The sequence below is a fragment of the Macaca fascicularis genome, chromosome 8, assembly GCF_037993035.2.
Source record: "Macaca fascicularis isolate 582-1 chromosome 8, T2T-MFA8v1.1".
NCBI lineage: Eukaryota > Metazoa > Chordata > Mammalia > Primates > Cercopithecidae > Macaca > Macaca fascicularis.
The window spans coordinates 107,703,522-107,731,141 of NC_088382.1; the positions used below are offsets into that span (position 1 = coordinate 107,703,522).

General features: G+C 43.1%; 1 protein-coding gene across 2 annotated transcripts; it reads left to right on the forward strand.

Moving 5' to 3' along the window:
- The first annotated feature begins 1,184 nt into the window (after nucleotides 1–1,184).
- ERICH5 (glutamate rich 5) lies at nucleotides 1,185–27,620 on the forward strand. Of its 2 annotated transcripts, XM_005563769.5 has the most exons (3): nucleotides 1,185–1,344; nucleotides 23,252–24,205; nucleotides 27,235–27,620. In XM_005563769.5, the coding sequence occupies exons 1-3, from the start codon at nucleotides 1,287–1,289 to the stop codon at nucleotides 27,345–27,347; spliced, it is 1,125 nt and encodes a 374-aa protein (XP_005563826.3). In that variant the 5' UTR covers nucleotides 1,185–1,286; the 3' UTR covers nucleotides 27,348–27,620. The 2 variants fall into 2 exon arrangements, with proteins under 2 accessions (XP_005563826.3, XP_005563827.1); XM_005563770.5 differs by lacking the exon at nucleotides 23,252–24,205.

Consider the following 27,620-nt stretch of genomic DNA (forward strand, 5'->3'; position numbering starts at 1 on the left):
TCATGCCTGTAATCCCAGCACTTTGGGAGGCTGACGCAGGCAGATCACCTGAGGTCAGGAGTTTGAGACCAGCCTAACCAACATGGAGAAACCCCATCTCTCCTAAAAAATACAAAAAATAGCCAGACGTGGTGGCGCATGCCTGTAATCCCAGCTACTCAGGAGGCTGAAGCAGGGAGAGTTGCTTGAACCAGGGAGGTGGAGGTTGCAGTGAGCTGAGATCTTGCCACTACACTCCAGCCTTGGCGACACAGTGAGATTCAGTCTCCGGAAAAAAAAAAAAAAAAAAAAAAAAAAAAAAAAGGCCACGCGCAGTGGCTCACGCTTGTAATCCCAACACTTTGAGAGGCCGAAGCGGGTGGATCACCTGAGGTCAGGAGTTCGAAACCAGCCTGACCAATATGGTGAAACCCTGTCCCTACTAAAATTACAAAAATTAGCTGGGAGCGGTGGCAGGCGCCTATAATCCTAGTTGTTCAGAGGCTGAGGCTGGAGAATCTCTTGATCCCGGGAGGCAGAGGTTGCAGTGAGCCGAGATTGTGCCACTGCACTCCAGCCTAGGGAACAGAAAGAGACTCGGTTTCAGGAAAAAAAAAAAAAAAGTCTGTTCTCTTAATAAATATCAAAGTCATGAACGACAAAGCAAGACAGGAGGAACCACTTCAGATTAAAGCAAACTAAAGAGAGACACAACTAAATGCAACGTGCAGTCCTGGATTGGACATTTGGCAACAATGAAACATGGAGGGTGGATTAAACCGTACTGTACCAAAGTTAAACTTTCTTGTGGTAATTGTAGTTATGTAAGAAAATAAGACTGTCATCGTACATCTAGTCCACCCATCAATAGCCCCTAGTCCCAAGGCTGCCTCCCGTCCCTGGCTATTTAGTGATGAGTCAGATGATACCTCCCAGCGCTTCGCCCTCGCCCCCTGACATCCTCTCTATCCCTGCTTTAGGGGTTTTTCCTCTCTGACTGTGCCATACCCTCCACCGTCTCCCCTCCTGCCTCCTGGGATCCACTTGTCCCTGCCCTTCTCTGCGTCCTGGCCCTCCCGCTCTCTTCCGCTCTGCCCTCCCTGGCTCCTTCCACCTCCTGCCAGCTACCTTTCTCCTCCAGGTGCGCACCCCTACGCCTAGCTCCGCTGCGCGCTTGCGCTCTACGCCCAAGGGAGCCGGGCTGCAGAGCTGGAGAAACTTCCGCGGCTACAGGTGCGGTTGCCTTCGGATCCCGGCTCCGGGCTGACACCCGCGCGGGGCTGAGACAGGTGTCTGCGCTCCGCGAGATGGGCTGCTCCAGCAGCGCTCTCAACAAGGCCGGCGACAGCAGCAGGTTCCCTAGCGGTGAGCAGGGGACTGGCGCCGCCGGCGTCCGGGCTGGGGACTCGGGTGGGCTAACTCCCCGGGAGGTCCAAAGGGTGTGCCCCGTGCCCACCCCGGCTGGCAGGAGCCAGGCCTTGCCCCGGAGGATGCCAGCAGAACCCGGGACAGAGCGCGATTTCCTCCCGAATCTGGAGCGGCGCTGCTGTGACCGCGGGTGCGGTGGCCCTGGTGCGCTCCGCAGCGCTCGCTGCCTGAGGCCGGGCGCTGGACTCACCCTGTCCGCTGATGGGATCTCGGGGAATTGGTGTTGAAGCCCTAAGGCGGTTAGCCTCGGCATTGCCTTAAACACAGGAGAAATGTCCTATCAAGGCCTTCTCCCAAGGCTGGGGTCGTGACTGACGCCTGCAATCTCAGCACTTTGGGAGGCTGAGGCGGGGCGATCGCTTGAGACCAGAAGTTCGAGAACAACTTGGGTAACAAAGCGAGATCTTCCACTCCCCCATCTCTACTAAAACAACAACAAAAACCACTTTTCCCCATTTACGCCTCCCATTAGCGTTTCAGCATCAAAGATGGCAAAAGATGCGGAGAATCCAGAGGAGCATTCACTCCATCAAATGGGTTCCTGCACTCTGAATAGGTCAGACACACTTTCCCCTATCTTTGACTTAAGTATCCATTGAGAAGTATGTGTGATCAAAAGTGGTCATCACTGACTCTTGCTGAAGAAACTCAACAAGGACGTTTTGTACATGTATTATATAATACCCCAGTGCTTGGCTAGATGCTGGAGATACAAGTGGAGATTGTTTGTGGAGATTGAGGGTGGAGGAGACCGACAAGAAACACGTGAAACAATTGGCTAAGATCGTTTCTGACAGTGATAAGTACTGTGAAAAGCATACACGCAGATACATGAATTAGAGAATGGGTTTTACAGCCGACTCACTTTTCTTAGATTTTGAATGTCTAACATTTTGGACAATGTTATGGAGGTTAAGCAAACTCAGTCAAGCTAGTTTACAGTCTTCTGCAAGGCGAACTTTAGCAGGGATTTTGTACTGGAGTGAATTCCTTTTCACAGATCTTCTCTTAGCACCTTGCGTTATTGCAGTAACAGAAAAGTCTTCCTCTCTGATGTTGTTGGTAGAGCGCACCAGATGGTCATGAATGCTTTTCAAAGCTCAGCCACTGTGTCCTAGTCAGGAAATACGTTGTGTTTCTATTATTTTTGTGGTGTGTGGTAGTTTATTTCTAGTTTCCATAGATAACAGAAAGCAATGACAAGTCAGGAAGTAAACAAAAAATTAAAAACATTATAAAAGTGATTCCAAACCCCTTTTCACAGACAACAATGTGAAAAGATGGAAAAATTCATTTATAATGCACAGTGCTCACTAACTTTTCTCCTAAAGAGCCCAGAGCTTCCATACCCCCAACGAGATGCCAGAGCAAGCTGTTTCTCCAATGTTTCATGTTTTATGTTATGAAATTAAGTAGAGTTTCGCATTCTGTCTCTGATAAATTTTTGTGGGTTTCAATATGAAAAGCCGAGGGAAAATGGATGCTTCAGGAAGATACATTTTATTATTCTGACTTCTCTTAACCCCTGCTGTGCTTCAGTTATCCTAGGAGGAGCATCCTGGTTTCACAAGCAGAGTACTGACTCACCATTACATAGTTCTAAACTGATTAAAACATGTATTTCAGGGAATGTAACTCTCGGGGCAAAAGTATTCAGTAGGTGTAATGCAGTTTTTAATCCTTTCAGAAAATAATGAATAACTTTATCTTAAAAAATATTTTATCATCAGTATTGATAACTATTCCACTTGAGTTATACTCTTCCATTTTTTATTCTAGAACTCATTGCTGTTCTGAGTTTTCACAGATGTTGTTATGGAAGAGGTGTTAAAACGCCTGACAACCAGTTCTAGCCTTTAGAAAATTAACCTAATATGCTGCATAAATTGCTCAACACACACGTTGAATCAATCAACAGGTCTATTTGCTTCTGACCCTCGATCAAACAATACTCTCTTGTAATTAGATACTATTCTGTGTTCGTCAACATTTCAACTTCATGATCTTAGGCCCAATAAATAATTCATTCCTGTTTCTGCAGCTTTAAACTTCTTTAAATCCTAGGTACAACCCCAAGCTTGAGTGTACATACTTTTAGACAAAAACAGTCCAAGTTTATTACGTGTCTGGTACATGCATTTATTCACTGTACTCTCAGTGCCTAACAATGTTCAGCATATAATAGGTCTTCAGTAATGATTTGTTGAATGAATTACTTCATTTAATCCTTATAACAATGTTATGACTAAATATTATGGTTGTCCTGTTTTTACAGATAAGAGTAAATAATTTATCTAAGGTCACAGGGCTCCTAAGAATCAGAGCTGGTGCTTTGAACTCATATGCTTTGCTGGGCACAGAGGCTCATGCCTATAATTCCAGTGGCTCTGGAGGCTGATGGGAGAGGATTGCTTGAGGCCAGGAGTTCAAGACCAGCCTGGGAAACATAGTAAGACCCTGTATCTAAATTTTTTTTTTTTAAATTGACACGTGTATTTCAGGGAATGTAACTCTTGGTGGTACAGACTGGAAGTCCCAGCTACTCAGGAGGCTGAGGTGAGAGGATTGCTTAAGCCCAGGAGTTCAAGGCTGCAGTGAACTATGATTGGGCCACTGCACTTCAGTCTGGGCAACAGAGTGAGACTCAATTAAAAAAAAAAAAATGAACCTATATGTTTAAACCAGCTTCTGCTAATGAGATGTAAATCTGTTTTTGCCTCAGATCACTCTGGATCCCCATTAGGTGTGTGGTCATCCACTATAAAAACAGTGAAATCAATACAATAAACACATTATACTATATATCTTTTTTTTTTTTCTTAGACGGCGTTTTTTAGATGGAGCCTCTGCCTCCCAGGTTCAAGCAATTCTACTGCCTCAGCCTCCCAAGTAGCTGGGATTACAGGCATGCGCCACCACACCCAGCTAATTTTGTATTTTTAGTAGAGATGGGGTTTCTCCATGTTGGTGGAACTCCCGCCCTCAGGTGATCCACTCGTCTCAGCCTTCCAAAGTACTGGGATTAAAGGCGTGAGCCACTCTGCCCAGCCTATACTATATATATTATTTAGGGATAGAATAATCCCTTATTATGATTCTAAATATTAGTCTAATCCCTAAATAAGATACATAGTATAATGTGTTATACAAATATTATATATTTATTTTACTTTTTATTAAAAAAATTGAGACAGGGTCTTGCTATGTTGCCCAGGCTGGTCTTGAACTTCTGAGCTCAAGTGATCCTCCCACCTTGGCCTCCCAAAGTGCTGGAATTACAGGTATGAGCCACTGTGCCCAGCCTTTGTTATAAATTTAAAGCAGACAGCAGCTACTAGTAGACAGACATTAGGTTGCACAGGAATAATCTATTCTACTGATTATGTGGGGATATTTGCCCTGACTCAGTAGACACTGAATCTCACAGAGCTTCTTCCTATTGCCTCCCAAGATGACTGACCAGATAGGTGTGTGTGTTGGGGAGAACAGAATTGGAGACTCTGATTGTAAACAATTATCCAGTGCTCCTCAAAGCGTAGAACAGTGCCTAATATGTTGTAGTCACACATCGATTTTTATGACGTGCCCTGAAATGTGTGAGGAAAGAGATTTTCTTTCCAAAGGATAATCAGACAGATTAAGTTTGGAATTTCTTGTGTTTGTGGAAGCAAGTTTTAAATATTAGGACAATTGCTGTTCTTTTGAGTGTCCTGAGGATCCGATGCAATCTGAACACAAAGGTTTTATTGACTCCACAGACTTTAATGTGCCCGAAGGTGTCTAGACGTTCACATCCAAACCCTCCTCCCAGTGTTCCTAGCCCTCTGCTAACATGGATAATCACTGCTCAATTCTTTCCTAATATAAATGCGATCTGTTTTGGCAGACTTCTTTCCAAGGTGTTACAGCCCAAGCACCAAACATGGACAAAGTCAATAGGTGGTAATTATTGACAAGTTCATTGCTAGGTTAATGTGTACATTTCCACTGACAGCTATAATCATTTGTTTGTTCTAACCTGAACTTTCACTAGCTGCTTGCTGTCCATGCTGCCTAGGCAATCAGATGAAGCTTGAATTTCACACAGTTATGTGAATTGTTCTTTGTACTGCGGTCATACCTTCAGTTTTCACCCAATATTTCACACTGTGACATCTAGTTAGGTCATCTGGTCCTAACTGCACGAAAGTTTTCCTTTTGAATTGAAGAAGAAACTTCATTAACATTAAACTTAATTTGTACAGGCTTTTCTTGCATATAGAAATTATATAAATTTTTTTTCTTTCAAATGTGTGCCTTTGTGTCATTTCTGGAGCCTGGCACATAAATAGCATTTGGTATGTCTTTGTGGTAGGCCTGGTGATTGCATACAGCTAATTGAAATGGAATAAAAAAACTACATACATGGTTCAAAAATGTGAAAATATTTGGAAAAGTCAGGCCTGAAAAGTACACCTTCCACCCCATCCTCATCATCTATTTAGTTCGAATCATACACATGAATAAACACTTATTATTTTAGGGGTTTTTTGGATATATTCTTTCAAAGTTTCTTTATGCATTACAAATATTATTTCCTTCTCTCATCTTTATTTATAAATGTAGTGTACTATACCCACTGTTCCTCACTTTGTTTTTTTCACCTAAAATATGGAGATTTTTCCATGTTGATATATAGAGAACTTCTTTCTCCTTGTTTATACCTGCATAATAATTTCTTCCTTGATTTATTTAACCAGTCCCCTATTGAGGGACATTTGATTTGTTTACAGTCGTTTCCTGTTGCAGACAAGACTGCCATGAATTCCTTTGTGCCTACATCATTTTGAATGTGTGCAAGTATATCTGTAGGACAGTTTCCCAGGAGTGGCATTACTAGGTCAAAATACGCACTGATAATTTTGATAGATAACTGCCTAAATGTGTTCTGTAAGAATTGAAGCAGTTTACACTGTCATCAACAATAAGGTAAATCTCTTTCTAAAATGGAAAACTTTCAGACATTTGGGTAATCGCATCGAAACATAGATGTGAGAGAGAAGTCAGGAGACAAGGTAGGGAGCATGCACTTGGTTTCAGGTGCTTTAGTTTGTGATCTCATTTAATCCTCACAATAGCCTTAAAACACAAACATTAGTTGCAGCAAATACAGCTAGAAAACAGAAGCTTGGTGCAGATAAGTCACTTGCCCTGGTCTCAGAGCTAGTAAGTCTAGTTAGCCTACTTACTAGATGGATAGATGGACCTGGGGCACATGGCTAACTTGTGTGACTCCAAAGCCCCTGTTCTTTTCACAACTTCCAGTTCCATCTGGGATCTGGTCCTAGTTCTGCAAGAAACCTGTAGTGTGGCCTTACACATAGAACACATGCAATCAGCTGAATGTGGATGCTTGAGTCTGTAATCCCAGCTACTTGGGAGGCTGAGGCAGGAGAATCAGGAGGTCAAGCACCACTGTACTCCAGCCTGGGCAACAGACTGAGACTTCTCTCTAAAGAAAAGAAAAAAGAGGCCGGGCGCGGTGGCTCAAGCCTGTAATCCCAGCACTTTGGGAGGCTGAGACAGGTGGATCACGAGGTTAGGAGACCGAGACTATCCTGGCTAACACCGTGAAACCCCGTCTCTACTAAAAAATACAAAAAACTAGCTGGGCGAGGTGGCGAGCGCCTGTAGTCCCAGCTACTCGGGAGGCTGAGGCAAGAGAATGGCTCAAACCCGGGAGGCGGAGCTTGCAGTGAGCTGAGATCCGGCCACTGCACTCCAGCCTGGGTGACAAAGCGAGACTCCGTCTCAACAAAAAAAAAAAAAAAAAAAAAAAAAAAAAGAAAGAAAAGAAAAGAAAAAAGAGAACGGGCACAGTGGCTCACACCTGTAATCCCAGCACTTTGGGAGGCCAAGGTGGGCAGATCACCTGAGGTTGGGAGTTCGAGACCAGCCTGACCAACATGGAGAAACCCCATCTCTACTAAAAATATAAAAAATTAGCCAGACGTGGTGGCTAATTTTTTACAGGTATGCGCATGCCTGTAATCCCAGCTACTCAGGAGACTGAGGCAGGAGAATCACTTTAACCCGGGAGGTGGAGGTTACAGTGAGCCGAGATCATGCCATTGCACTCCAGCTTGGGCAACAAGAGCAAAACTCCGTCTCAAAAAAAAAAACAAAAAAGAAAGAAAGAAAGAAAAAAAAAGAAAAGAAAAGAAGAGAGGCAACCAATAACTGTTGAGTAGTTGGATGGGTAAATGGATGATTGACAGAGACAGGGATTCAGGGAGGTAAGAGTATTACTCAGAAAAGTAGAGGAGGAATCAGAACCTAATGAATACCAGAAACTGAAAGGTAATATTGGCCAAGATGGGCTTGGGAAGAGAGTGTTGGGTTATGAAGAGGGCCTCCTAGCTATGCAGGAAAAGGTTAACACTGTAGAACAACGCTTGATTGACTACCATTAAATCATGCTTCTGGACTGAACGCAGTGGCTCACGCCTGTAATCCCAGCACTTTGGGAGGCCGAGGCGGGTAGATCACCTGAGGTCAAGAGTTTGAGACCAGCCTGGCCAACATGGTGAAACCCCGTTTCTACTAAAAATAAAAAAAATTTGCTGGACGTAGTGGCAGCTGGTGGTAGCTAGGACCTCTAATCCTAGCTACTTGGGAAGCTGAGGCAGGCGAATCTCTTGAACCTGGGAGGCGGAGGTTGCAGTGGGCAGAGATCACGCCATTGCACTCCAGCTTGGGTGACAAGAGCAAAACTCTGTCTCCAAAAAAAAAAAAAAAATCATGCTTCTGTAAGGTGGCCCCACATCCAGCTCATGTGCACAGTTTCACTTCTATGTTAATGTTTTAACAATATCAAGTTGAAAGAAACCCTGAATACCTGTGTGGGTTAATGAAAGGCTCACCAAAGCTGATAAAAACCTGACGAGGCTTCTAATCCTAGAGTGTGTAAGTGTGAGTAGTACTAGGTAGTTTTTTTTTCTTTTTTAGAGACAGGGTCTTGCTCTGTTGCCCAGGCTGGAGAGCAATGGTGGAATCAAAGCTCACTGCGGCTTGGACTCCTGGGCCCAAATTATCCTTCCACCTCAGCTTCCTAAAGCACTGGGATTACAGGCATGAGCCACTGTGCCCCACTGTAATTTTTTTTTTTTTTTTAAGCAAAATGCCAGACTATAGCTCTCCAGGTGTGTTTATGTCTTGAAAGTACTGTAATGACCTCAGAAGCTTCTTCACCCATCTCAGGGCTATTGCTGTTGTTCATAGTCCTTGAACCACTTCTTGGGAATTGCCTTTGGGCTCTCAAGTTCATTCATTGTATATAATCAAGGGTGTCTGAGCTTTGTCCTTTAAGGATGAAGATTGAAAAAACAATAATCCACATTGTTTTTATTTTATTTTTTAAGTTTTATTTATTATTTTTTTGGTAGAAACTGGTTCTCACTATGCTGCCCAGGCTGGTGTCAAACTCCCGGCTTCAAGCAACCCTAATACCTCAGTCAGCCTCCCAAAGTGCTGGGATTACAGGCATGAACCACCATGCCCAGCCCCACATGGTTGTTAGCAGCTAAAACCCCCTAGGAATTAAACCTTATGAAGGCGGGTGAAATAAGACAGGCAATGCAGGTGTGCATGATTTAGCACTACCTAAGTTGTTATATCAGAGTTTCCCAGCCTGTGAGAATAGATTATAGCCATGCCAGCATTTCTCCTAGCCTTTAGGGCAGCCAGGTGGGATCTTGACAGACTGAGCCATCTGGAAGCAGCTTCCTCCATTTGTTGCAGTGTAATGCACAAATATCATATTCTATGTATGTCATGACATTGAAAAGATCAGGAAGTGTTGGTGGCTCAGTGCAGTGGCTCATGCCTGTGATCACAGCACTTTGGGAGGCCGAGGCAGGAGGATCATCTGAGGTCAGGAGTTGGAGACCAGCTTGCCCAACATGGTGAAACCCCATCTCTACTAAAAACACAAAATAAATTAGCTGGGCATGGTGGCATGTACCTGTTGTCCCAGCTACTCAGGAGGCTGAGGCAGGAGAATCACTTGAACCCGGGAGGTAGAGGTTTCAGTGAACCGAGATTGTGCCACTGCCCTGCAGCCTGGGTGAGACTCCATTTCAAAAATAAATAAATAAAATAAAAATTAAAATAAAAAAGAAAGTGTTGGGATGTGCATTCCAGCTCGTCTGTCATTTTCACTAGTAGTTTCTTTTGCTTAGAGATAACTTCTGCCTTCAGCCACCCCAGCAAGGACTTCTGTTGAAATGTTCTCCCTAAAGCGTTCTCTTTGCTTATTTCTTTTCCTCACTGTTAATGATAATGATAATGAACATTCTCTCTCTCTCTCTCTCTCTCTTTTTTTTTTTTCTGTAAGGTGATTTTTTTGTGTGTGTGCCTGTTTCTGCATCTTCCCATTTTCTCAAGACTCTGATATAAACCACACAGTTTCTTTTTTGCTAATTTCCTTTACTTAGTACTTAGTCTACAGGTATATGACCTGTAGACTAGATGTTATGGGAGGTTCTGGTTACCTGTACACCTTGCATTAATGTGTGGGTATGAATTTCAACATTTCATTTCAACTGAAAGACAGTATAGAGTGCTGATTAAGAATGTGGGCCTGGAGTTAGACTGGGTTCAAATCCTCATCCAGGATCAGTTATTAGTTGTGTGACTTTGAGCCAGGTACTGACCCTCTCCATGCTTCTTCATCTATAAAATAGGATCAACAATAGCACTTAATAGAGCTGAGGAATAAATGAGTTAATACATATAATGCACTGAGAATATAATCTGGGCCAGGAACAGTGACTCATACCTGTAATCCCAGCACTTTGGGAGACTGAGACAGGAATCTTTCTCTGTAGGCCAGGAGTTCGAGACCAGCCTAACCAACATAGTGAGACCCTCATTTTTTTTTTTTTTGGAGGCAGAGTCTTACTCTGTTGCCCAGGCTGGAGTGCAGTGCTGTGATCTTGGCTTACTGCAACCTCCTTCTCCCGGGTTCAAGAAATTCTCCTGCGTCAGCATCCAGAGTAGCAGGGATTACAGACATGTGCCACCATTCCCGGCTAATTTTTGTATATTTAGTAGAGATGGGTTTCACCATGTTGGCCAGGCTGGCCTCAAACTGCTGACCTCAGGTGATCCAACCACCTCAGCCTCCCAAAGTGTTGGGATTACAGGTGTAAGCCACCGCACACAGCATTTTTTGTTTGTTTAAGATCAAGTTCTAGATCTCTGAGTTTGTTGATTTCCTTCCTTTTTAATTTTTTTTTTTTTTTTTTTGGAGACAGGGTCTCACTCTGTCACTCTGTCACCCAGGCTGGAATGCAGTGGTGCGACAACTCACTGCAGCCTCAACCTCCCACCTCAGCCTCTCACCTCCACCTCAGCCCAGCAGCTGGGACTATAGGCATGCACCACCACACCTGGCTAATTTTTTGTGTGTTTTTTGGAGAGTTGACATTTTGCCATGTTGCCCAACCTGGTCCCTAACTCCTGGGCTCAAGTGATCCTCCTGCCTCAGCCTCCCAAAGTGGTGGGATTATAGGTGTGAGCCACCTCACCTGGCCTTGCTCACTTTTTTAAAAAGTAAATTTATTTAAAGAAAAATGGTGACAATATATTAAGTCAATAATAGCACAAATGGTAAAGAAATATTCAAAAATCATAAAAGTGGTATGTGAATGGCCACAGTTTATGAGACAGTTTTTCTAAGGCTACCAGGTCTTCTTATTTAGCTAGATTACTTGCTCTTGTATTTGTGCTGCTATAATTTTTTAATTTTTTTATGTTAATTTACTTTTTTTTAAAGACAGGGTTTCACTCTGTCACCCAGGCTGAGTGTGGCCTCAACCTCCTGGATTCAAGTGATCCTCCTGCCTCTGCCTCCTGAGTAACTGGGACTACAGATGTGTACCACCATACCCAGCTAATTTTTTATTTTTCGTAGACAAGGTCTCACTATGTTACCCAGGCTGGTCTCAAACTGCTGGTCTCAAGTGATACTCCTGCCTCAGCCTCCCTGCTATAATTTTTAAAAATAAATTTTATTTTAGAATAGTAGATTTACAGAAAAATTATGAAGTTAGTACAGAGAGTTCTCACATATTGCACACTCACTTTCCTCTTTTTTAACATCTTATATTAGTAGGATATGTTTGTCACAATTAATGAACCAAATTTGTTACGTGATTACTAACTAAAGTCCATGCTTTAGTCAGACGTTCTTAGTTTTTCTCTAATGACCTGTTTCACTTCCAGCGTCCCATCCAGAATCCCACATTGCAGGTAGTCATCATGCCTCCTTTGGCTCCTCGTGGCTAAGAGTTTCTCAGATTGTCCTGGTTTTTTTTTTTTTTTTTTTTTTTTTTGAGACAGAGTCTTGCTTTGTCGCCCAGGCTGGAGTGCAATGGCTGGATCTCAGCTCACTGCAAGCTCCGCCTCCCGGGTTTACGCCATTCTCCTGCGTCAGCCTCTTGAGTAGCTGGGACTACAGGCGCCCGCCACCACGCCCGGCTAGTTTTTTTGTATTTTTTAGTAGAGATGTGGTTTCACCGTGTTAGCCAGGATGGTCTCGATCTCCTGACCTCGTGATCTGCCAGTCTCGGCCTCCCAAAGTGCTGGGATTACAGGCTTGAGCCACCGCGCCCGGCCTGTCCTTGTTTTTGATGACTCTGACAGTTTTGAGGAGCGCTGGTTAGGTATTTTGTGGAAGGTTCCTCAACTGGAATTTGTCTGGTATTTTTCTCAAGATGACACTGGAGTTATGGGTTTTTGTGTGAGTCACCATGCCTAGCCTATTCTTGTTTCTCTATATTTAAATTTCAACATTAAGTTTGTCTTCCAACTTCATCACATTTACTTTGTGATGATCAAAACGAATTCTAGATATGTAAATTCAGGTGCTTTTATTAAAAAAGAAAAGTGGTCTGACTGATTTTTATTTGCCCTCAAAGAATTTTTTGGTTGATAATTTTATATGTCAGTTACATGGAATATAACCTAAGTTCGCCTTTCTTCAAATGAGTGTCCTGTTGGCATCTACCAGCTGATGGAATGCACACTTGGGGATTAGCATTTGTACCATGGCACACAAGACAGTGTTTGTACACGCTTTGATGTGGGAAAAGGGCAAAAAGATCTAGAATAATGCTGCTCTACAAATGTTGACTGGATGGATGGATGAAGGATAGAATGGAATTGAGGCAAAAGCAAAGTAAGAAAATGAGAAGGAAGATGAGTGGACCACTCCTCTGGAGTTGACTCATGCTACATCTTGGTTCCAAAACGTCAAAAGCTCAAGAACCTAGAAATGGTGACAGCAAGGAAAAATACCAGGACCCCCTTCCTTACAAAGTTGCTCAAAAACCCAGCAGACAGGCCAGTGAAGTCTTTAGGATGTCTGATATGGCATGGTCTTAGGAAATAACGACAAGATTTTGTTTTTGTTGGGTAGGAACTTTTCACTTCTGATTAGGGTTGAACTGAGTTGAAAAGCTTCCACCATAATGTGAATTTCAGGTATGTTAGCTCTAGTTCTAATCCCTTCTGTAATGTTGCCTAGTATTTAGTTTCTTTGTGTGCCTATCACAACGGTGCTTACAACAAGGGTTCTGTTAGTTCAGCTGTCACACTGAATTTATGCATAGATCAATTTACAACAGAATCAAGGGAGCTAATGATCACCAAAGGATTAGGCTCAGAGCAGTGCATGATTTGATGAAATGTGGAGTTCAGAAAACAGACACATCTTTAAACAAATTCAGATGTGAAAACAATGCATCTGTCTACAATATTTATTATGTAATAACATAGATTAGGCATAGAATGTCTCCTGTTTGTGGACAAAAATATATCTCATTGCTTTTCAAGTTAGCCTGCTAGAAGAAATGATGTAGTACCTTTTTCTACCTTGAGGAGGTATGGTGAGGATTCACAAACTCATATGGACAGAGTATATGGAAATACTTGGGTAAGAGGTAATATATAGCCACCAAGTTGTGCTTAATGAAGGGAGTAGCTATTTGAATTTCCCTGAAGACAGTAAACCCTAGGATACCAGGAACCACATTTTCCTCTTTTTTTTTTTTTCTTTTTTTGAGACAGGGTCTCTGTCTGTTGCCCAGGCTGGAATGCAGTGGCGCAATCATGGCTCACTACATCCTTGACCTCTGGGGCTTAAGCAATTCTCCCACCTCAGCCTCTACAGGGACTGAGGTGTAGCAGGGACTACAGGTGTAGCAGGGACTACAGGTGCATGCCACCTTGCCCAGCTAATCCAAATCTTGCTACCTGCTAGAACCCCTGTGGCCACCCAGATCTTGCCTGTAGTATGCATTTGATGAAAATGTGATGAATGAGTGAAATCAAAGCCAGCAAACAGAATGAAACATTTATTTATACACAAATTATGAATGGCCTTTATTAACCCCAATCAAGTTTAGTTAAATCATTGCTAATGTTACGAGTACTTTTATTTATTTATTTATTTATTTGAGATGAAGTTTTGCTCTTGTTGCCCAGGTTGGAGTGCAGTGGCACCATCTTGGCTCACTGCAACCTCTGCCTCCCGGGTTCAAGTGATTCTCTTGCCTCAGCCTCCTGAGTAGCTGGGATTACAAGCATCCACCACCAGCCCAGCTAATTTTTTGTATTTTTAGTAGAAAAGGGGTTTCACCATGTTGACCAGTCTGGTCTCGAACTCCTGACCTCAGGTTATCTACTTGCCTCAGACTCCCAAAGTGCTGGGATTACAGGGTGAGCCACCGTGCCCAGCCTACTTTTCTATTATTTATCAATGATCATGTTTTAAACTGTACCATGATAACAATACAACTTTGTAGGTCAACACTGACAACTTCACAGTGTTTAGGAGACGGTGTAAGCCCTTTAATGTTGCAAGTTAGCTTTTCTGTTGCTAATTTAGCTATAGTGTATTGACAGGTCACTCCTGGTACTCAAGGGACCTTTGTACAATTAGAAAGAGGCCTTCCCCACCAACAACACATGCACCCTTCAGGTGCACCCAGGCTGGAGTTCTGCCTCATGCAGTGAGAAGCTTGTACAGCTGTGCGCTGCGTCCTTGTTTAGTGGCTACCTTTTCATGTCAGATACCATGCTGGGCAAATTACACACATTATCCACTCTGTCAGTTCCCCTAACAAGCCTGAAAGGCAAACAATATCCACATTTTACAGATAAGGAAACTGAGATCCAGAGAGGTTAGGAACTAACTTGTCCAGATTGCACAGTTAAGTAAATAAATGGCCAAGTCAGGATTCACACCCAGTGTTAGAACAGTCTGAATGCTCTGCTTTGGTTAGAGGGGAGGGAGGGAGATCAAACACTAAAAAATGTACTTCCTTCAGCAGCTCAAGGGTAAGAATAAGGTGAGGGTTATGTAATCTGGAGCCAGAAAGGAAGTTTTAATGGTAATTGTAGACTTTATTGTGTTCTCTGAGAGATGGTTCAAAACAACTATTTGTTTTCCAGTCTTTTCATTTATTTCCTCTATCTTTCTTCTTCTTCTCCTTCTCATTCTTCTTCTCATTCTTCTTCTTCTTCCTCCTCCTCATCCTCCCCCTCCTTTTCCTCCTCCTCTTCTTCTCCCACCTCTTCTTCTCCCTCCTCTCCTTCTTCCTCCTCTCCGTCTTCTCCATCTTCTTCGTCTTTGTCTTTGTCTTGCTGTGTTGCCCAGGCTGGAGTGCACTGGCATGATCTCTGCTCACTGCAACCTCTGCCTCTGAGGTTTAGGCAATTCTCCGGCCTCAGCTTTCCAAGTAGCTGAGATTACAGGTGCTCGCCACCATGGCCAGCTAATTTTTTGTATTTTTTTTTTTTTTTTAAGAGATGGGGTTTCACCGTGTTGGCCAGGCTGGTCTCGAACTCCTGGCCTCAAGTGATTTGCCCGCCTCGGCCTCCCAAAGTGCTGGGATTAGAGGCGTGAGCCACCGTGCCCAGCCTAATCTTTCTTCTTTCACACAAATGTACCAATATTAGAATGAATGAAATCACCTTACTTTTCTGTTTGTGCATCATAATTTCTCTCTCTCTCTTCTTTTGAAACAGGTCTCCCAGGTTGGAGTGCAGTGGCGCAATCATGGCTCACTGTGACCTGAACCTCCTGGGCTCAAGCTATCCTCCCATCTTGGCCTCCCAAGTAGCTGTGACTACAGGCCTGCACCACCACATCCGGCTAATTTTTACATTTTTTTGTAGGGACAGGGTTTCGCCATGTTGTCCAGGCTGGTCTCGAATTTCTGGGTTCAAGTGATCCACCTGCCTTGGCCTCCCACAGTGCTGGGATTACAAGTGTGAGCCACCACACCCAGACACTGTGCATCTAATTTCACCCTTGTTTGGGCCACTATGGGAGGTATAACAATAGTGATGCTAAGATTGACAAGATTAGTGGGTGCTAGTCTCTGTACTAGTTCTGAGTATTATCTCATATAATCCTCATGTCAGTTCCCTTGTTCAGTAATAACACTATTCCCACTTTATAGGTGATGAAACTGAGGCAGAGAGAGGCTTAATAAGGCTAGTAAGTGCAGGAACCGGAGTTAAAATCCACTACACTGGCCGGTGCCATGACTCACGCCTGTAATCCCAACACTTTGGGAGGCCGAGACAGGTGGATCACCTGAGGTCAGGAGTTCGAGACCAGCCTGGCCAACATGGAGAAACCCCATCTCTACTAAAAATACAAAATTAGCCAGGCTGGTGGCTCATGCCTATAGTCCCAGCTACTCGGGAGGCTATGGCAGGAGAATCGCTTGTGCCCGGGAGGCGGAGGTTGCAGTGAGCCGAGATCGCACCATTGCACTCCAGCCTGGGCAACAAGAGCAAAACTCCATCTCAAAAAAAAAAAAAAAAAAGAATGAAAACGGACCGACCTGGGCAACATAGAGAGACCCTGTCTCTAAAAAATTTAACACTTAGCCTGGCGTGGTAGCACATGTCTGTAGTCCCAGCTACTTAGGAGGCTAAGGTGGCAGGATCACTTGGGCCTGGGAGGTTGAGGCTGCAGTAAGCTATGGTCATGCCATTGCACTCCAGCCTGGGTGACAGAGTGAGACCCTGTCTCAACAACAACAATAAAAGAATGAAAGTGAATGAATATTGTGATCATGGGTATGAATATTCTAGCTATGGCAAAAATCGACAGATCACTTGGACACTTAGGACACCATTTGTGGAGAAATCAATTTTCTCAAACTTTCGCAAAGCTTTTTGTTGGGAGAGAAAACTTAGACTGATAACATAATATGTTTTTCAAAATGTAAAATTGTGTGGCTGTGTTTTGGGTGTGCCAGCACATTTTTTCCCACACAATTTTTGCTGTAGGAGAATGATGCCTTTAGAATGTACTCACTATTGGCACAGGTGGATGAAAATGGTTTGTCTCATTTAACTGACAGTACTAATCACTGTAATAACTATTTTACCAGAAAATATAATTTGGCAGACATCCGTGATTAGTACATTAACACATTTCCTGTTTTTTTCCCTAAGGCAATTATCACCAGACCATCCTTTATGTGATATCTAAATGCATTGTATTCTCAGGATGAATTTCTTTTCAGACCTGAAAAATCACCTTGATTAAGTCGCCCTACTTGCAATTAATTTGAAGGCTTCATTCATGATGAGGCAGAAGGGGGAGGTGAAAAATAGCCCTCTCCTCAATTCTAATTGAGCCCTAAGTCTCATAAGGTTTTTCTTGAGTTCTGCTTCTCTACTTCCAGCTGTAATCCCTCTCTGCAGGAGGATTCACACCTAGTCCCCGAGGCAGGGTGGAGATGCAGATATTCTCACACACACACACACACACACACACACCGCTACCCTCCTCATTTCCCTCCTCACAGGAACCTCTCTGTAAAAACTGCCCCTTTCTCAAAACAGAAGACATATTTGTTAGTAAGATAGAGAGCTCAGCTCCAGGCTGTTACATATGTTTCCAGCTAAGATTTATATGTCCAATAGCCTCCTGGATTTGCCACCAGGATGTACAATCTACAACCATCTCCAAGATGCCATGCTCCAGCCTGAGCAATTCATGTCTCTCTCACTGGCCCAAATCCATCTATCCCTCTCCCCTTCCCCAGAACACATATTTTTAGAGGCAGGGTCTCTCTTCCTTGCCCAGGCTGAGTGCAGTGGCACGATCACAGCTCACTGCAGCTTTGAACTCCTGGGCCCAAGTGATCCCCTCCATCAGCCTTCTAAGTAACTAGTACTACAGTTGCACACCACCATGCCCAGTTAATTTAAAAATTTTTTTGTAGCGATCAGGTCTTGCTATATTGCCTAGGCTGGTCTTGAACTCCTAGCTTCAAGTGATCCTCCTGCCTTAGCCTCCCAAAGTTCTGGGATTACAGGCATGCTGTGCCTGGTCTATCCTATATTTTCTATCTCCAGCATCAGAGCTATGAACCAGTGTTTCTCTAGACCCTCCCTCTCTCTCTTTTCAGCCCCTGAACTGTCATTATATCCAGTCATTTTTACTTCTCATTTCTGAGTCCTATTTGCCCTGTGTCACTGGACACATTGACTTCTGTGTTGCCTGCCTCTAATTCATTCTACAGAGGGAGGTTTTTTTTTTTTTTTTTTTTTTGAGATGAAGTCTCACTCTTGTCCCCCATGCTGGAGTGCAATAGTGCTATCTCGGCTCACTGCAACCTCTGCCTCCTGGGTTCAAGTGATTCTCCTGCCTCAGCCTCCCAAGTAGCTGGGATTACAGGTGCATTCAACCATGCCCGGCTAATTTTTGTAATTTTAGTAGAGACAGGGTTTCACCATATTGGCCAGGCTGGTCTCGAACTCCTGACCTCAGGTGATCCACCCACCTCGGCCTCCCAAAACGCTGGGATTACAGGCGTGAGCCACTGCACCCAGCTGGGAGGTTTTTAAAATCCAGATTGGATTGATTCATTTCTCTGCTCACAATTCTTTTTTTTAGTTATCTTTATTTTTGTATTTTTTAAAGGCCCAGTTTTTGGAGGTATAATTGACATACAGTAAACTATACACATTTATAGTGTACATTGTAGTAAACTCTGGTATATCTGTATACCATAGAAGCATCAGCACAATCAAGATTGTGCCCCTTTGAAATCTCCCTCCTGTCTACCCAATCCCAGTCTCCAGAGAGCCATGGTTCTGCTTTCTATCACTGTAGATAAGTTGGTATTTTCTAGAGTTTATATAAATGGAATCATATGCTATGTAATCTTTTTGTCTTCTTTTACTCAGCATAATTATTTTGAAAATCATCCATGTTGTTGTACTTATCAATTGTTCATTTCTTTTTTTATTACTGGGTCATATTCCCTGGTGTGAATGTTCCACAGATTTTTTGGCCCATTCACCTGTTGATAGACATTTGGATTGTTTCCGGGTTTGGGCACTCACAAATAAAGATGCTATGAACATTTGTGTATAAGTGTATGGACATGTGGTTTCTTTTCTCTTGGGAAAATACCTATAAGTTAAATGGCTGAGCAATATGGTGCATGTATATTTATTTAACTTTTTAAAAAAGTCCTGCTAGAAATTCTTGTTCTTCGTGCTTCAAGGATAAAATCTAAACTCTTCAGCACCACCTGCAGGGCCCTCCCTGACCTGGCTTCTGCGCTAGCCTCCAGCCACACTATCCTTTCCTGAGTCCTCCAGTCTTCCCTGTGTGTTCTCCTGGAACTCGTAGAAACTTTCTCAGCACACTCAACTCATGTGTGACCTCTTGCCACTCTGAGTACACAGGGGTCACACAGCGTTTATCGCATGGGATTGTTTTTGTTAGATTACTGCTTCTGATGGCTTCACCTGTGGTACTAGAGCCTGTAGTTTTCATCTTTGCACGTAAACTGCTTTTGTACATCCCGTGTTTTCATTTGGAAAGTTTTCTTTTTTATGTTATAAATAATCTTTAAAGCATCTTCGGAGGTGTTGGTGAAGGTGGTAGATTGAAGATATGGATCTCATTTTGTGCTTTCCTGAAAACCACTAATATGACAGTAAAGAGATTTAAAAAATAGTTTAAACCCACAGAAATGGGAAGAACAGGGAAAAAAAAGACAATAATAGAACAATACTGGAGTTTAGGAAGCAGACAGACATGTGATAACTCTTTTAACATGCCAAGGAAAGCTCAATTTGATTAGCAGTAGAGAAAACTGAGAACCACCCTGGATACCACAGGCTGCTTAAAATGCTCCGGAGCTGGTGGCTTGGTATCTCAGTAAGTCCTTTACCTTCATGAAGATTAAATTGATAGGCTGTTTGATATGAATACATGTGTTCAAAAGAGAGAAAAATGGCAGTGAGTTGAATAAATGATAATACCCGAACTCCTAGGAAATGAAAAAGCATGACAATTATTAACTCAGGGAAAAATAAAAAATTGTAATAACTTAATATATGGCTCAGTTCTTCACAGAAGACACAGTCATTATACAGACATATAATTGGATATTGGTATGATCCAAATTACAACATTACTATTTTAAATAATTAATATACAGTCACGAACTGAAAGGAAATGTGGGCCGGGCGCGGTGGCTCACGCCTGTAATCCCAACACATTGGGAGGCCGAGACGGGCGGATCACGAGGTCGGGAGATCAAGACCCTCCTGGCTAACACGGTGAAACCCCGTCTCTACTAAAAATACAAATAAATTAGCTGGGCTTGGTGGCGGCGCCTGTAGTCCCAGCTACTCTGGAGGCTGAGGGAGGCTGAGGCAGGAGAATGGCGTGAACCCGGGAGGCGGAGCTTGCAGTGAGCCCAGATCGCGCCACTGCACTCCAGCCTGGGTGACAGAGTGAGACTCTGTTGTGACTAAGCGAATTATAGAGAAACGCCACACTTTGAGACAAATTAAAGAGTCCTTTTATTTGCCGGCGTCCGAGAGGCAGCTAACGCTCAAAATTCTCTGGGCGCCAAGGAAGGGGCTAGTTTTGTTTTTATACCGTGGTCTAAATAGGGGAGGGAGGGTTTTAGCTGAAGCAATTTTTACAGAAGCAGAACTGGCAAAAAGTTAAAAAATCAATTGGTTACAAATGCAGTTACAAAAAAACTAAACAGTTCCAGGTGCAGGGGCTTAAACTATCACAGAGATAAATGCAGAGGTTTGGGTGCCATCCACCGAGCGCGTCCCCAGGAGCTGCTGGTGCAGCTTGCCTCAATATCTTATCAGTAGGTGCATTCCTGGACGTGCTTTGAGTCAGTTTTACACTAGGTGTGCCTTAAGGGAGGGAGGTGAAAAGGAGCTGCAAGTGAAGAAACTAAAAATGGAGTCTGACTGGCTCTCTCTCTGCTAGGAGAGAGTCACTCGGGTAAAACAAGGTAGGGTATCACCACTCCCTCTCAAAAAAAAAAAAAAAAAAAAAAGAAAAGAAAAAGGAAATGTGAATGTGTAACAGGAGAGAGTGGCTGGTGGTGGAGGAGAATAGGAAAAGAGCTAAGTTTTTATCTTCCAGAGTAAAAGTTAATTGAGCAGGGCGTGGTGGCTTACGCCTATAATCCCAGCACTTTGGGAGGTCAAGGCAGGTGGATTACTTGAGCCCAGGAGTTTGAGATCAGCCTGGGCAACTCGAACCGCGTGAGACCACATCGCTATTTAAAAAAAAAAAAAAAAAAAAAAAAAAGTTAATTGAAAGGCCCAAACTGAAAAATCCTGAAGCACAATTCATTTAGCAACATAGAAAAAAATATTCCTCCAAAACAGCTAAAAGAATTAGCTTCTGGCCGGGCGCGGTGGCTCAAGCCTGTAATCCCAGCACTTTGGGAGGCCGAGACGGGCGGATCACAAGGTCAGGAGATCGAGACCATCCTGGCTAACACGGTGAAACCCCGTCTCTACTAAAAAAATACAAAAAACTAGCCGGGCGAGGTGGCGGGCGCCTGTAGTCCCAGCTACTCGGGAGGCTGAGGCAGGAGAATGGCGTGAACCCGGGAGGCGGAGCTTGCAGTGAGTTGAGATCCGGCCACTGCACTCCAGCCTGGGCAACAGAGCAAGACTCCGTCTCAAAAAAAAAAAAAAAAAAAAAAAAGAATTAGCTTCTATAAGCGAATTGTTGCTTCTATAAGCAAATATTTCTTTTTTAGAAGGGGAAATGGGAGAGGAGACCTGAGTATTACTTGTCTTTAGCTTACACTAGATAAGCAGATAACTCTAAACTGCATGTACATATGACAGGTGGATGGTAACTTAGTGGGAAAAAAGAAAAGAAGAAAAACAATCTTTGGGGAAAAAAAGAAGAGGAAAAAGATCCCCTAGAGACCCGCTTTCACTTTTGACTTATTTTCTTCCAGTTTCCTCCCTGCTCATTTGTGATTTGTTTTCCCTTTTGCCCTCCCTCCCCTGCCTGCCTTTCTTTCAACATTGCTGTAATCATACTTTATATGAAATTGATAGCTAACTTGTTGAGCACTTAATTGCACAGTAGACTTTGGGTTAATAAGTACTTTATATGCATTACTTTATTTGACCAACCCAATCATGAGTGATTTCTCAACTTATTGTATCATAATTATTTTCTTATTTTAGCATCTGGTCTTCATAATCATCTTTTTCATGGTATAATAATATCCCATGGTATGGAATATCCATTCTCTAACTTATTAGACTTTTAAGTTGTTTTCTAGCTTTTGCTGCTATAAAGAACACTGTGGGGTGGGTGTGGTGGCTCACACCTATAAATCCTAGGACTTTGGGAGGCTGCAGCAGGAGAATCACTTGAGCCCAGGAGTTCAAGACCAGCCTGGGCAACATAGCGAGATCCTGTCTCTTTAAACAGAAAAGTAAAACAAAAATAAAAACATGGAAGAATATTGGGATTTTATATACATACACATATATATTCTCTCCCAAAGCATCTACATAGGTTTATGCTTTTAGAATAAATTTTCAAGAAGTAAAACAACGACAACAAAAATTTCCAGAAGTAAAACTGCTGGGTCAAAGAGTATCAACATTTTGCCAGTCTTAAACATATTGCCTATATTTAACTATCCAGCGCACTTTTGCATCCTTTAAACTATCATGCCTCATGCAACTCTGAGATCAATATGAGGGAGAGAAGAGAGATTCACTGCTGTTTTAGAGACAAGATCACTGGGAGCTAAGTTTCCAAGCTCATACAGTTGGAACAACGGTCAGAAGTAAAATGCATGTTTCCCTACTTTCTTTTGATTTCTTTTCCCACTGTGCCCCCCAAATGACATGAAACTCAGGCTGAACTGTCTCTGCTACTTCCCTTCCCAGACATCTTAGCCTTTTCCTATTAGGGCTTCTCTACCACAGTCCCTTTTCCATTTGCTGGGGGCTTTTCTGTGTTAGAAGGAAAGTAAGAGCTCTCTAGTGGCCCAAGGACCTCACATCATGAAACCTTCTAAGTTTGGGAATCTTCTATTGCCCTCCCCTCTGCAAAAAATGGAAAAAAAATTTCAAAAAAAAAAAAAAAAAAAAAGGAAACCTTCTAAGTCTCAAGACGAGAAAGTGTGAGACAAGGAAAAGAACAGAGAAACAACGTGGAGTAAGCTCAGTTAGAATCTGGGACAGGAGCCGTGAAAAGATGCACAAGGAGCAAACAGGAGAAAACTGTGGTTTTGGAGGACTTCAGAGCTTAAGATGAAATGTTTGAGCTGAAGACAATAAAGGGATTTGACTTGGAGAGTGTTAGGGTCATGGTATGGCCTTTCTGTACTCAGATATACTTGGAACTGTCTTGAACTGTTAAATCTACTTTGTGATGTCAATTCACTTTTCAAGATAAAACTAAACAATAATTTGTGTTTTCTCTTTTCTTTTTATTTTTCAAATGAATAACCAAAAGTAACTTCAAATGAGCATTTTTCAACCGCAGAAGAAAGTGGGTCCTGCTTTGCCCAACCAAAGCCACGTACACTGGGGAGAGAATCTACTGTTGTTGGCAATGTACAAAGGGAAAGCCATCCTCCCTTACAAAAGCTGAAGGTTTCAGCAGAGCCTACAGCAAATGGTGTTAAACCCCTCCAAGAACAGTCCCTGGCCAAGGACGTAGCCCCTGGAAGGGATGCTGCAGACGAATCAGGGTCCACAGAAAAGACTCAGCCTGGAGAGGGACTGAAGGAATCTGGGCCACCTCAGCCAGGTGGCAAAGAGGATGCCCCAGCAGCAGAAGGAAAGAAGAAAGATGCAGGAGCAGGGACAGAAGCTGAGCCTCTAAAAGGAAATGTGGAAGCTGAGCCTTTAGGACCAGAAGCCAAGGGTCAGCCTTTGGGGACAGCAGGAGAGAAGGACACCCTCAGAGCAGTGGAGGCCACTGAGAATCCACAAACTGCTGCAGAGATGAAGCCTCTAGGAGCAACTGAGAATGTTCTGCCTCTGCAAATAGCTGGAGAGCTACAACCTCAGGGCACAATGGGAAAGGATGAGCAGGCCCCGCTTCTAGAAACAATTTCCAAAGAGAACGAATCTCCAGAAATATTGGAAGGAAGTCAATTTGTGGAAACAGCTGAAGAGCAGCAACTTCAGGCAACACTGGGAAAAGAGGAGCAGCCCCAGCTTCTAGAAACAATTCCCAAAGAGAATGTAACACCAGAAGTATTGGACAGAAGTCAGCTTGTGGAAAAGCCTGTTATGAATGATCCACTCCATAAAACTCCTGAAGGTCCAGGAAACATGGAGCAGATTCAATCTGAAGGAATAGTTGGAAGCATGGAACATCCAGCACGAAATGTAGATACAGGAGCATATGTGGAAATGGTCAGGAACATCCATACTAATGAAGAAGACCAACACATTGAAGGTAAAAGTTATGCTGGCAAACCTTCTGGATGTTTAGATGTGTTCCATAGGAGACCAGCTCTGGGGGGTGGGGTGGGGTGACTGACACACAGTCCCTGAAGTCACTTTCAGGTGGTTGAAGTTCGTTTGAGCAAACCAAAAAGGCTTCTATGCCTGGGAAAGAGGCATTCTATTAATGCTCAGTTTATCAGCAAAACTTTTCCGAAACATCATCTCTGTCCAAAATTTTAACCTAGTGTTTAAATAGTATCTAACTTTGAAGGCAACATGTGAAACTTTCTGAATTTTTCCAAGTTGATGCTTCATCAGGCCCCATGTATGAAATAAGGGTCCAAAGTAAAGGTGAATAGATGATTACTGGAGGAATTCACTTTCCAATGAAATCATATATACATAATGGATCTTAGAATGTTATTTTCATCTTTGTGAAGCTTATCTTAGAAAATGACTGTCAGGACAGGGTGCAGTGGCTCACATCTGTAATCCCAGCACTTCAGGAGGCAGAGAGGGGAGGATAGCTTGAGCCCAGCAGTTCATGACCTGCCTGGACAACATAGTGAGACCTCGTTCTCCAAAAATAAAAATAAAAAAAGAAAATGACTGTCAGTCTGCTCTTGTTCTTCTGTAGTTTTAAAATCTGTATTAGAAGACCAGAGAAAATGTACTATGTCTTAGCATATAGTGTTTTAAAATTTTAAATGTATTTTATCAGCATAAAACAAACGATGTTTACAGTGTTCTTTATTGGTATTATAATTTAAAAAAATATTTTCTTCTGGGGTATGATTTACATTTTGGTAAATTTTGGCTTCACAGTTCAGTATAATTAAGTGAAGCATTCATTATAATCATCCATCTGTTTTTTTTTAATTCTTTCATTTTATTTATTTATTTATTTATTTATTTATTTATTGAGATGGAGTCTCGCTCTGTTGCCCAGGCTGGAGTGCCATGGCACAATCTCGGCTCACTGCAACCTCCGCCTTCTGGGTTCAAGCAATTCTCCTGCCTCAGCCTCCCGAGTAGCTGGGACTACAGGTGCACACCACCATACCCAGCTACTTTTTGTATTTTTAGTAGAGACAAGGTTTCACCATATTGGCCAGGCTGGTCTCCAACTCCTGACCTCATGATCCGCCACCTCGGTCTCCCAAACTGCTGGGATTACAGGCATGAGCCACTGTGTCTGGCCAATTCTTTCATTTATTAACTGAACATATGCTAGGTGCTGAGATGCAGACTGAGGAAGAGTTAGCCTCTGTCCTCAAGGGACTCACTGTCTAGTGTGGGAAGGCAGGATGTGTGTGCATCACCATAGTCTGTTGTGGGAATTGCTTTCCTAAGAATGTGTAAGAAGTGCTCTGGGAACAACTTGGGAGAGGCAAATAAAAGCAGATAGTTTTTACATCAGGATTGGCAAACTCAAAAGTCTTTAGGCCTAGGATACTGAAAATGAGTGAGGTGAAGGACACACGTCATATCGTGGGAGCCCAGGGGACCTTGGCAAACAGGAGAGCACAGCCTTTTCAAAAGAGGAAGCTCTGCACAGCTCCAGCCATGGAACTAGAGCCAATGTTGCCAAAGCCAACTTCTCGGGGAAACAGGGTTGTATGTGCAATGTCCAGACTTGTTAGTGTTGGCTGTCTGTAAATGTTTAACGATTGTATTTAAACACATAACGGCCAAGCCAGACAGGTCTGGGGGCACCCCTGGACCACCCTTTGATTTACTTACAAATTAGTCTTGCTTGCTTTCTCTTTTCTCCCTCCCCTCCCCTCCCCTCCCCTCCCGTCCCCTCCCCTTCCCTCCCCTCCCCTCCCCTCCCGTCCCCTCCCCTTCCCTCCCCTCCCCTCCCCTTCCCTTCCCTTCCCTTCCCTTCCTTTCCTTTCCTTTCCTTTCCTTTTTCTTTCTTCAGAGACAAGATCTTCAAGCTGGAGTGCAGTGATACAATCATAGCTCACTATAATCTCCAACTCCTGGACTCAAGGGATCCTCTTGCCCCACCTCCCAAGTAGCTATAGAACTACAGGAATGTGCCACCATGCCTGGCTAATTTTTTTTTCTTTTAAAAAATTATTATTATTATTATTGAGACAGAGTCTTGCTCTGTTACCCAGGCTGGAGTGCAGTAGTATTCTTAGCTCATTGTAACTTCTGCCTCCCAGGCTCAATACATTCTCCCTCCTCAGCCTCCTGAGTAGCTGGGTGCCACCGTCCCTGGCTAATTTTTGTATTTTTTGTAAAGACAAGGTTTTACCATGTTGGCCAGGCTGGTCTCAGACTTCTAGGCTCAAGCTATCTGCCTGCCTCAGCTTTCCAAAGTGCTGGAATTACAGGCGTGAACCACCACGCCCAGCTGCCCAGCTAATTTTTGAAAAACATTTTGTAAAGACAGGAGGTCTTGTTGCCCAGGCTGGTCTTGAACTCCTGGCCTCAAGTGATCATCTTGCCTCAGCTTCCCAAAGCATTGGGATTACAGGTGTGAACCATCACACCTGGCCATGAACTTTCTATTGTAATATGTTCTACTGCCATTTCTTTGGTAATTTTGCATCCTGATTTTATAGAGAGAATTTATTTCATAAGAGTATGCCAAGACTCGAGATGTTAATTGACTCGACATCAGCCATTCAGAGGCTCTGAGAGAATCGAGACGATTACTTTTCTTTTCCTTTTTTTTTTTTTTTGACAGAGTCTTCTGTCTCCCAGACTGGAGTGCAGTGGTGTGATCTCAGCTCCCGGCCCAGCTAATTTTTGTATTTTTAGTAGAGACGCAGTTTCATTACTTTGGGCTAGGCTCCTGAACTCCTGACCTCAGGCAATCCACCTTCCTCGGCCTCCCAAGGTGTCGGATTACAGGTGTGAGCCCCTGCGCCCAGCCGAGATGATTACTTTTCTTGATACCTCCAGATAAACTTACTGTTCAGACCTAAAGATCAAGAACTGCCCCCCATTGGAGACAAACTGTGGGATAATTTATGTTAACTCTAAATAAGTGTCTCTTAGTATCTCCTTTGGTTACTTTTCCAGGTGAGACAGGGGAAAAGGTGGAAACAGAGATGGAGAATGAGAAAGTGAGGGAAGGGGCTGAAACCAAAGAAGAAGAAACAGGAGAAGCGGTGAACCTTTCAACAGCCAAATAGATAGAAGAGTGAACCCACACAGCGCGTTATCACAGAGAAGACAAAAATGGTAGTGAAGCTTGTGGTTATGTATCTTATCTTTCTACATTTACATGTTTTCTGTAAGGAGTGCGGTTATAGAGAGACTGTTGGAACCATAAGAAGGATGTTTCCATGTTCTTGATTATATTGTTCTACAAAACTGCTAAGCCATGAACAGTTTTCTTAGCTACTTAGAATGGTTATACATTTAAAATGATAAAAACCAAAGCCAATAAAAATTATGTGATTATT

Coding starts and splice junctions, on each gene's coding strand:
- ERICH5 (XM_005563769.5), top strand. CDS start 1,287: ATGGGCTGCTCCAGCAGCGCTCTCAACAAGGCCGGCGACAGCAGCAGG. Junction 1,345..23,251: donor CAGCAGCAGGTTCCCTAGCG/GTGAGCAGGGGA, acceptor AATAACCAAAAG/TAACTTCAAATGAGCATTTT. Junction 24,206..27,234: donor AGAAGACCAACACATTGAAG/GTAAAAGTTATG, acceptor TTACTTTTCCAG/GTGAGACAGGGGAAAAGGTG.